The sequence below is a fragment of the Coregonus clupeaformis genome, chromosome 14, assembly GCF_020615455.1.
Source record: "Coregonus clupeaformis isolate EN_2021a chromosome 14, ASM2061545v1, whole genome shotgun sequence".
Classification (NCBI taxonomy): Eukaryota; Metazoa; Chordata; class Actinopteri; order Salmoniformes; family Salmonidae; genus Coregonus; species Coregonus clupeaformis.
In genome coordinates, this window is record NC_059205.1 from 10,919,079 (window position 1) to 10,929,416 (window position 10,338).

At 42.5% G+C, this 10,338-nt stretch overlaps 1 protein-coding gene and 1 non-coding gene across 3 annotated transcripts; both read left to right on the plus strand.

Moving 5' to 3' along the window:
* Positions 1-5,710: 5,710 nt before the first annotated feature.
* On the plus strand, positions 5,711-10,331 carry LOC121580738 (60S ribosomal protein L5-like). 2 transcript variants are annotated; one of them, XM_041895754.1, is made up of 8 exons: positions 5,711-5,779; positions 6,343-6,469; positions 7,442-7,557; positions 7,664-7,798; positions 8,400-8,602; positions 9,283-9,460; positions 9,802-9,890; positions 10,160-10,331. In XM_041895754.1, the coding sequence occupies exons 3-8, from the start codon at positions 7,519-7,521 to the stop codon at positions 10,260-10,262; spliced, it is 747 nt and encodes a 248-aa protein (XP_041751688.1). In that variant the 5' UTR covers positions 5,711-5,779; positions 6,343-6,469; positions 7,442-7,518; the 3' UTR covers positions 10,263-10,331. The 2 variants fall into 2 exon arrangements, with proteins under 2 accessions (XP_041751688.1, XP_041751687.1); XM_041895753.2 differs by lacking the exon at positions 5,711-5,779 and adding an exon at positions 6,999-7,068 and having other exon boundaries at positions 6,351-6,469.
* On the plus strand, positions 8,951-9,074 carry LOC121581733. Its single transcript, XR_006003267.1, has one exon. It is a non-coding gene; the product is annotated as a small nucleolar RNA SNORA26 (small nucleolar RNA).
* Positions 10,332-10,338: the final 7 nt, after the last annotated feature.

The window sequence follows — 10,338 nt, forward strand, 5'->3', positions numbered from 1 at the left end:
CCATTCAGGAACATTTCATGTCGTCTTGGTAAGCAACTCCAGTATATATTTGTGACGAGGTGTGAATGCAGGAGGTAAAACACCGAAGTCCAGAGTTGAACCGTTTCCATAAATCAAACACCCCAAGCGTCAAACGAAACTGTACAAGGGAAAACATCTACCTTGGCATAAACACAGTAAATAGTAGCTACACGCTCTCACAACAAACAATCACTCACAAAGACAAGGGGAACAGAGGGAACACTTATACACATACTAATTAGGGTAATGAGCACCAGGTGTGTGTGATTGACAAGACCTGACAAGTGGAGTGATGAGAATGGGATCGGCAGTAGCTAGTACTCTGGTGACGACGAACGCCGAAGCCTGCCCGAACCAGGAGGGGGGGCAGCCTCAGCGGAAGTCGTGACAATATTTGGCCTTGGGTTTTAGGCTATTGTCCTTCTGAAAGGGGAATGTGTCTCCCAGTGTATGTTGGAAAGCAGACTGAACCAGGTTTTCCTCTTGGATTCTGCCTGTGCTTAGCTCTATTCCGTTTATTTTATCCTAAAAAAACTCCCTAGTCGGCCTCACGAGTGGCGCAGCGGTCTAAGGCACTGCATCACAGTGCTAGAGGCGTCACTACAGACCCGGGTTTGATCCCGGGCTGTGTCACAGCCGGTTGCGACCGGGAGACCCATGAGGCGGCGCACAATTGGCCCAGCGTCGTCCGGGTTAGGGGAGGGTTTGGCCAGCTGGGATGTCCTTGTCCCAACGCGCTCTAGCGACTCCTTGTGGCAGGGCCGGGCGCATGCACGCTGACTTCGGTGGCCAGCTGTACGGTGTTTCCTCCAACACATTGGTGCTGCTGGCTTCTGGGTTAAGGGAGCAGTGTGTCAAGAAGCAGTGCGGCTTGGCGGGTCGTGTTTCGGAGGACGCATGGCTCTCGACCTTCGCCTCTCCCGAGTCCGTACGGTAGTTGCAGCGATGGGACAAGACTGTAACTACTAATTGGGGAGAAAAAGGGGTAAAAAAGTACAAAAAATGAATAAAAAATAAACTCCCTAGTCCTTGCCGATGACAACATGATGCAGAAAATATGAAGAGTGGTACTCAGGTGATGTGTTGGATTTGCCCCAAACATAACGCTTTGTATTCAGGATATAAAGTTAATTCCTTTGCCACATTTTTTGTCGTTTTACTAGTGCAAACAGGATGCATGTTGGAATATTTTTTATTCTGTACAGGTTTCCTTCTTTTCCCTCTGTCATTTAGGTTAGTATTGTGGAGTAACTCCAATGTTGTTGATCCATCCTCAGTTTTCTCCTATCACAGCCATTAAGGTCTGTAACTGTTTTAAAGTCACCATTGGCCTCATGGTGAAACCTCTGAGTGGTTTCCTTCCTCTCCGGCAACTGAGTTAGTAAGGAAGACTATCTTTGTAGTGACTGGGTGTATTGATACACCATCCAAAGTGTAATTAATAACTTCACCATGCTCAAATGGTCATTCAATGTCTGTTTATTTTTTTTACCCATCTACCAATTGGTGCCTTTCTTTGCGAGGCATTGGAAAACCTCCTTGGTCTTTGTGGTTGAATCTGTGTTTGAAATTCACTGCTCGACTGAGGGACATTACAGATAAATGTATGTGTGGGGTACAGAGATGAGGTAGTCATTAAAAAATAATGTTAAACACTAATATTGCACACAGAGTGAGTCCCTGCAACTTATTACGTGACTTGTTAAGCAACTATTTAGTCCTGAACGTATTTAGTCTTGCCATAACAAAGGGGTTGAATACTTATTGATTCAAGTCATTTCAGCTTTTCATTTTGTATTAATTTGTAAACATTTCTAAAAACATTATTCCACTTTTACATTATGGGGTATTGTGTTTAGGCCAGTGACACAAAATCTCAATTTAATCCATTTTAAATTCAGGCTGTAACACAACAAAATGTGGAAAAAGTCAAGGGGTGTGAATACTTTCTGAAGGCACTCTATAAACCATCAACTTAGTGAATACCATTTTATTTATTTTACTTTCACTTTTATTTGCTGTAAATGTTTTGGTGCGAAACTGGTGGCAGTTGTGAAAAAAATCAATAGTTGGAAGAGTTTCAGAAGAGTTTCAGAGTTAATTGAAAATAATGGCATTGTTGATTTAGATGATTTTTTTCATTAATTAGGCTATTTTCTCTTGAATCATATGGTCTATCCAGTAGAAAGTGGAAAATATGGACACATATATATATATATATATATATATATATATATATATATTTTTAAATGCTCTACATGAATACATTTAAAGGTTATTCAAGTATAAATGACCAAAGTTACCATAGATTGCTAATTATCATATTACAGAAGATTCAGGTAACTTTGGTAAATTTCCGTTAGCTTTGCAACCCTAGTTTTGACAGAGAAATTCTCTTCTGAAAAAAACCGCTGTCCGCTTCTCTAAATTAGGTGTTAGAAGTCTGGTCAAAGTGTCACATAGCTGACTGAGAACAAAACACTTTTTCAAACAAAAGTTGCTAGATTTCAACGCCATCTCTGCTATTTCCGATGTATATTTGGCAAGTCATTTACTTATTATTTGTAGGGAAATTTATCGTAATGAGTAAGCCTTGGGCAAGTTTGCCTTTTCCAAGCCAGAAAGCCCATAGTAGGTACTGGCAAAAATGGGGTTTTATGTACTTACTAAATTGAATTGAAAAAACTAGGACTCCACTGAATTGACGTTCTGCACCCACAGTAATCCTATGCTAGATTTCACTGTTCTGCTGCAGCACCAGGCGACCATGGGCGACTTCTCACTCAACCACCAAGGCCTATTACAGCCACTACAAGATGATGGAACTGTACCGAACGGGCATGCAGGGCACGTGCCCCGGGCCCCCAACCTCCAGAGGAACCACCAACCAAAATATTTTTGAGGTTGGGGGCCTCCCAGATAGCATATGATAGCAAAATGTGTAGAATTGCAGGAAATTAGCTTTAAAACTGCAAAATTATCTCTCAGCCTCATGGCAAAATATGTAGAATAGCAGGAAATGTGAACAATATCATGAGATAAGCTATTAAACAGAACATTTTTCTCTCTGACCTGTCGCAAAAAGTGTAGAATTGCAGGATATTAGCTTTAAAACTGCAACATTTTCTCATAGCCTCATGACAAAAATGTGTAGAATAGCATTATAAAACTGCACATTTTTTCTACACAAAACTTATTGTAATGCATGAAGTTAGCTGTTTTCAAACCCCAAAAAAGATGCCCCGGGGCCCCAAATTAGGTAGTCCGATCCTCCTTTCACAGTTGCACTCTTTTGCGAAATCAGTTCTGCAGAACAGAGCTTGGGAATGGCAGTGACTAGGACCCAATGTGACTGAATAACAGCAGTGATGTTCTCACTGAGAGTGAGAGAGAAAGATCTTATCGGTCATTTTAGCCAGAAAAGGAGAAGACATTGGTTCCTTTTTAAGGGTTAGGTAATCTACAGATAGGGCTTCATTTTAACAAACTCATAGTGTGATGAAGAAATCGAAATGTTTTATCTTTCTATCGTGAGAACAGGGTTTGAGTCGACCGGCTAGGCAGTTGTTTGTTATGTACCTTGAATGGACATATCAAACTCTGGGAAACGTTATTTCATAGTTTATCTGTCATTGATGTGCTATTGTTCTGTTATCTATATATATATATAACATTACAAATGAGAAACACTGTAAAGTTTGCTAAATTGTGCCAAGAGAACATCATTTGGTTAATCAGAATGCCGTAACGTTCTAAAACGTTTTGAATGTTCTTTAATTTAACTGTTGACCCTTTTGGATCTTATCTCAAAGACCGTTTCCCAAACATGACAAAGAGGTGGAAAAAGTTTCATTTTTTGGCGGACGGGTAATGTGATTTGAACATAATTTAATAAACAATGAATGATAGACAACTTAAATATGTCTAGTAATAACTTATTTTTTTGTATTATCAAATAGTTAGCAATATTTCACCTTGTGAGTGAGGTACACACACAATAGTGATTTTTTAAATAAACATTTCAAGCACCCTGTCCTATAGTTGACCCGTGGAGTAAGGACCTCCCCAAGGTGTGACTCCTGCATGACACTGCACTGATTAATCAAAGCAGATTGCTCATTGGGTGGGGTTACCACAGGTCAATGGTCTCTACTCATCACCACCGGCCCAACCAAGGAAGAGCTGGATCAGCAGAGCGGGCACTTCACTGGGCGTGGCTGCTTCAATGTCAAGGGAGGCTCTGTCCCAATATATTCACACTAGCATACCATTTAGTATGAAGCAATGTATTGAACATGCATTCTAAGTGGTATACTTAGTATGGGTATTGCAATGTGGCCATTTTCATAACTACATTCCAATAGGTAACCAACTTTGGCAAACATCAACTCATTTCTTATAGAGGTAGAATTGACCCTTGCTAACTTAACTGGGTGTGGTTGTCCCTGCCATCGCTCTCCAGGACAGCAGAGCAGATACTGTGGCTGTCCCTGCCATCGCTCTCCAGGACAGCAGAGCAGATACTGTGGCTGTCCCTGCCATCGCTCTCCAGGACAGCAGAGCAGATACTGATGGGCAAGCAAATGGAGCAGTGGTTCAATAGCTAGGGTTCAGTAGCCAGGGTATGGGGTTCAAAAGTCAAACAGAGTTCAAAGATTTGTCCCTATTCTGTCTCCACACTCTTAGAAAAAAAGGTGCTATTTAGAACATAAAAGGGTTATTCGGCTGTCCCCATAGGGCAACACTTTGAAGAACCCTTTTTGGTTCCAGGTAGAACCCTTTTGGATTCCATGTAGAACCCTTTCCACAGAGTGTTCTACATGAAACCCAAAAGGGTTCTACCTGGAAACCAAAAAGGTTAGACCTGGAACCAAAAAGGAACCCTTTTTTCTAAGAGTGCATCCATCCACCAATGATAAACTGACTTATTATTTCAACATTGAGCGTTCTCATGTTCAACCCAACTTTCATGAGTCATGACGTTTCACAATGCAGTTTACAAAGGAGCATGAGGTAGTGATTAAAATACTCTCCTTCGAAACAGTACAAAGTATATAGGCTATAGGTCCCTCAAATTCAACTCTTGACCTCGAAGCACTTCCACTGCTTTTTTAAATTGTTCCCCTCTAATCAGGGACTGATTTAGACCTGGTACACTAGTGGGTGCAATTCATTATCAGGTACATTAGAAAACCAGCAGGCTCCGGACCTCGTAGGGTAAGAGTTGAATACCCCTGCACAGTAGAGGAGGCTGGTGGGAGGAGCTATAGGAGGACAGGCTCATTGTAATGGCTGGAATGGAATAAATGGAACGGAGTCAAACATGTGGTTTCTATATGTTTAACGTGTTTGATACCATTTTATGGTTTCCATTCCAGTCATTATAATGAGCCCATCCTCCTATAGCTCCTCTCACCAGCCTCCTCTGATGCACAGCTACATCCTTTTTAAACACTGTTATTGGAATTTCAGGAATGCCATGCCTAGCATAGGTAGTGAGCAGTGGAGGCTGCTGAGAGGAAGACGGCTCATAATAATAGCTGGAAATGAGCGAATGGAATGGCATGGAACCCATGTGTTTGATACCATTCCACTGATGCCGCTCCAGCTATTCCCACGAGCCTGTCCTCCCCAATTAAGGTGCCACCAACCCCATGTGGAAGAGTGGCTCAAATGCCTAATTCTGAGATCACATACTGCACAGGGCTGGGCTACTGTACACTGGAATGGGTTGCTGCTGCTCTCTGCTGGTGTCTTGGTAAATATAAGCCAGGACAATGACCCTTATTTCTATTTCTGGTGTGTTTTTATTCTACCTTAAATTGAAATTCTACTTGCTAAATTGATATTGATTACTGCATTGTTGGGTTTGGAGCTTGCAAAAAAGGCATTTCACTGTACCTGTGCACTTTACATTCAAACTTGACATTTTGTGATGGTTTATTATCATCATAGTAAGAACAGCCAGTGGTGCTAGAGGGGAAACAAACAGAGATAGTTTTACCACACAATGTCATGTAGAAGTATACAGGGATTCTTTACCTAGTCAGAATTTATTTTGAATGTAGTTTCATGGGTGTTAGTTTTATTTCCTTGTTGTATGTGTATTGTGGCTTTGCTTTCATTATGGTGAAATCCATAATTGAGAGGACAGCATAATTATTCTTGCAAAAGCGTAAATATTTTGCAACTTTGCTTGCAGCCTTGCACAGATAGGAGACACATCAGAGACTAATATTCTAGCCGAAGCTACTAATATCAGATACATTTTATTTGATAATCTTTGTTAATATTCATACAACTTCTCCTCCAATCCACTAGGTAGGGTACATTACCGTTTCTATTCACAGAACACATATCCTGCCTGCAACGTCAGCATATTTTACCAGCTCTCTGCAGCTACCTGGAAAAGGCTGTCAACAGAGAAGTTGGAAAAACTGCAAAAATGGTAAATAAATTGTCATCATATACTGTCAACATGAAACATTTTATGCTATTACTTGTCTTATTCGTTTCCATGTCTGATGTTCGTTTCTTTGTAAATGGATGACGTTGGATTTGTGCCGTAAACTTTCATCGGTCAGCAGAATGCTAGCTGCAGGCTAGGTTCCAGCGTGGCGATATGGCGCTCAAAGGCCTTACTTCGACATTTCCTAGTTATTCCTATTAATAAATGATGTCATGCCAATTGCATAAAAACGTGTTTGTTGTTGATATCGGCCTGCTTATCTTCCATGACAATTAAACTGATCATGGTGTGAAGAAGTTGTCCGTCGATACTCTTGCTTGGAAGTCCTAGTTAGCTAGCAAGTTAAGTTTGCAAGTTGGCCACCAGTCTGAATAAAGTGTTTCAACAGTCCTAGTTAGCTGTGCCATGGAGAACTTACACTGCAGGAATATTTATTGCACGTTAGCTGAGTGACACCCCTGTCACCAGAAATATGCAATGGCAGCTGTCTCACATCTCCTCTCCACAGGGCTTCGTGAAAGTAGTGAAAAGTAAGGCGTACTTCAAGAGATACCAGGTGAAATTCAGGAGAAGGCGAGGTGAATAATAAAAAAAAATGGTTGATGTAATGCACATGTACTCCCCCTTTGGCGAACCACTGTCTCAATAGATTCTAGAACAAACAGTGTTTTAATTGGCTTATTTATTTTAATGGTGAATGCTGGAATACTAACCAGTTGTCAACTTGTGTGTTAAATTAGCTGCTTCTTGATGATGATTCCAAGACCTCTGAGCAATTTGTAGTTGGTCCTTCATTTGCAACAGCTGATGGTTTTTGTTCTTTCAAGATAAGGCTGAGAGAAGCAAGATTAATTAACTACTATTCGATGTGCTGAAGATAGGAAATAGCCAATTCCTAGACTATTGGCAAATGCTGGCATACTAACCAGTAGTGTGATTTGTTTTTGACAGAGGGGAAAACTGACTACTTTGCCCGTAAGCGCCTGGTCATCCAAGACAAGAACAAGTACAACACACCCAAGTACAGGATGATCGTGAGGTTCTCCAACAGAGATATCTGCTGCCAGGTGAGTGCTATGGAGGGCTGCTGTGGATAGGCTTGGTGGGATTTCAACAACTATTTAGATATGGAAACCACATCCTGGCCCTCACCACTTTTATCTATTTCTTCAGATCGCCTACGCCAAGATCGAGGGAGACCAGATTGTCGGTGCTGCCTACTCCCATGAGCTGCCCAAGTATGGCATCACCGTGGGACTGACAAACTATGCTGCAGCCTACTGCACAGGCCTTCTGCTGGCCCGGAGGGTAAGGGTCACACACTATGGCATGCTAACACACATATTGTATTCATACACATACTGAAGTCTCATACAGAGAAGAATGCATAGCTACATGCACGTCATTGTGCAATCCCATAGAGATGACTACATATGCGTGAGCGTACAGACTCTGGTTGACAACGTCACTGTGATTCAACTGGCAAAGGATTTTTTTTAAAAAATTTTAAGGGAAAGGAATTGTTGCTGATGTCAGGGGTTTGGTGAATTTTGACTAACACCTTCCACCACATCCTGTACCAGTATCATTGTGCTGACAAACCCAAGACAGATCTGACCTGTGTGGACTTCCCTTTTCGTGTATAGTTTTCTGATGCTAGTACAAGCTTATCATTTTGTTGTCTAATACACTGAACTATTTGTTTTGAGGGGGGGGGGGGTAATCTGGTGTGGGCATATTCCTTACCTGCTTTGACAGTCGGCTCAGTCTGATGTCCAACAGCACAGTTAATGCAACACATTTTCAGTTTAGCAAGCTTCTATTCATTAGACGATGTGAATTGTCAAAAGGGGTTGCTGCTGAATGTTAGACTGCATTTCTCTAATGAAACATCTTTGTCTCTCCTCAGCTGCTGAACAAGTTCGGCCTGGACCAGGTGTACGAGGGCCAGGTGGAAGTGACCGGAGATGAGTTCAACGTGGAGAGTATAGACGGCCAGCCAGGGGCCTTCACGTGTTTCCTAGACGCTGGGCTCGCCAGGACGTCGACAGGAAACAAGGTGTTCGGAGCACTAAAGGGCGCCGTTGACGGTGGCCTCTCAATTCCTCACAGGTTAGTTAGTGATAGTTCGAGATTTTGGCAATTAAGTTATTTTATCTACTTCCCCCCCAGTCAGATGAACAAGGGATACCATTTTTATGTCTCTTCGTCCAGTATGAAGGAAGTTTCTAACAAGCGTCAGTGCAATTGCTAAGTAGCGTTAGCTAGCATGCTAGCTGTTCCTGAGATTACCAGTCATTGTGCTAACGCTGGTTAGCATTGGCGCGCAAAACTAACTTCCTTCATACTGGACGCAGAGACACATGGTATCTGAGTTTATCTGACACTGGGGGAAGTAGGTAAATGGCTTCGTTGCCAAAATCATGAACTATCCCTTTAAGTGCAGCTGTATCCCCTCTTTTGCCCATCTAGGACCTGAAGTGTCCTATATGACCAACACAGAGGGGTACAGGATGATAGTTCTCTCATAAACCTGTAGTGAAGGCTGAACTCCTCACTGCGGATCCTGTCGGGAGATACAATGTGTCCATGTCTCTTCTCTTGGTCTTCGCTGTGGAAATGTTTGAATAATGAATGGCCAAGACCAGACCATCGGCCCTGTAATAAGCCATGGCCTTTGTCATTATAAAATGTGAATATGAAGAACGTGTTTTTATTTGACTATTCAAAGTCACTGGACACTAAATCAACCAAAGTAATCCAGTGTGGTATCACCATCGTCTCCTCCTCAGCACGAAACGATTCCCTGGCTACGACATGGAGAGCAAAGAGTTCAACGCAGAGATGCATCGCAAACACATCATGGGCATGAACGTGTCGGACTACATGAGTTACCTGATGGAGGAGGACGAAGACGCCTACAAGAAACAGTTCTCGCGCTTCATAAAGAACGGAGTCACGCCAGACACAGTAAGTCCATTGGCACATCCCACTGAGTCAGACAGTAGAAATGTAATGCCTGCCAGACTGATGGTAGTCACTCCTGGTCCTGTAATGGGAGGGTATCAGTTGGTTTGGCAATTCCTTTCTGACACGTAAAGTTGTTAAATTCACTGCTTCTTGATGATGATTCCAAGATCTCTGAGCAATATGTAGTTGGTCCTTCAATTGCGACGGCTGATGTTTTTTTGTTCTTTCAAGACGGGGCTGAGAGAAGCAAGATGAATTACCAGTGCTGAAAGGCTGTTGGTTTTCTGTGACTCGTCCCGAACTGCTACCCTACCTGTCTAAACAATGTGTTGTTCTTTCAGGTAGAGGAGATGTACAAAAAAGCACACGCCGCCATCCGAGAGAACCCAGTACACGAAAAGAAACCCAAAAAAGACGTCAAAAAGAAGAGGTGGGTTTGTCACCGTTGCTGGCTATCCACATGGGAATGCTTTGAAATTGTGCATTGGGGTAGTGCTTCTTGATGATGATACGAAGTACGCTGAGCAAAATGTAGTTGGTCCTTCATTTGCAACGGCTGATGTCCATTGTCCTTTCAAGACGGGGCTGAGAGAAGCGACTGTATACTGTAGATCCACTTATAGCATCAACATTGAGCGGTCTGCCATTAATCTTGTTTATTGTGCTGATGGGTAATCGGGGCATTGTTTTCTGTCGCAGGTGGAACCGTGCCAAACTTTCGCTGGCACAGAGAAAGGACCGCGTCGCCCAGAAAAAGGCCAGCTTTCTACGAGCACAGGAAGCCGAGGCAGCGGACGGTTAGAGGGACGGGGACCACTGCCCGTTCCAAAGACACACCACACCATTGGCTTAATAAATGTATTGCAAATGACGTTCTT

Bases quoted from the DNA above. Each gene is read 5' to 3' on its own strand.
- LOC121580738 (XM_041895753.2), top strand. The intron at 8,603-9,282 runs GTTAGTTAGTGA...TCTCCTCCTCAG, and splicing joins GGCCTCTCAATTCCTCACAG to CACGAAACGATTCCCTGGCT. The intron at 9,461-9,801 runs GTAAGTCCATTG...TTGTTCTTTCAG, and splicing joins ACGGAGTCACGCCAGACACA to GTAGAGGAGATGTACAAAAA.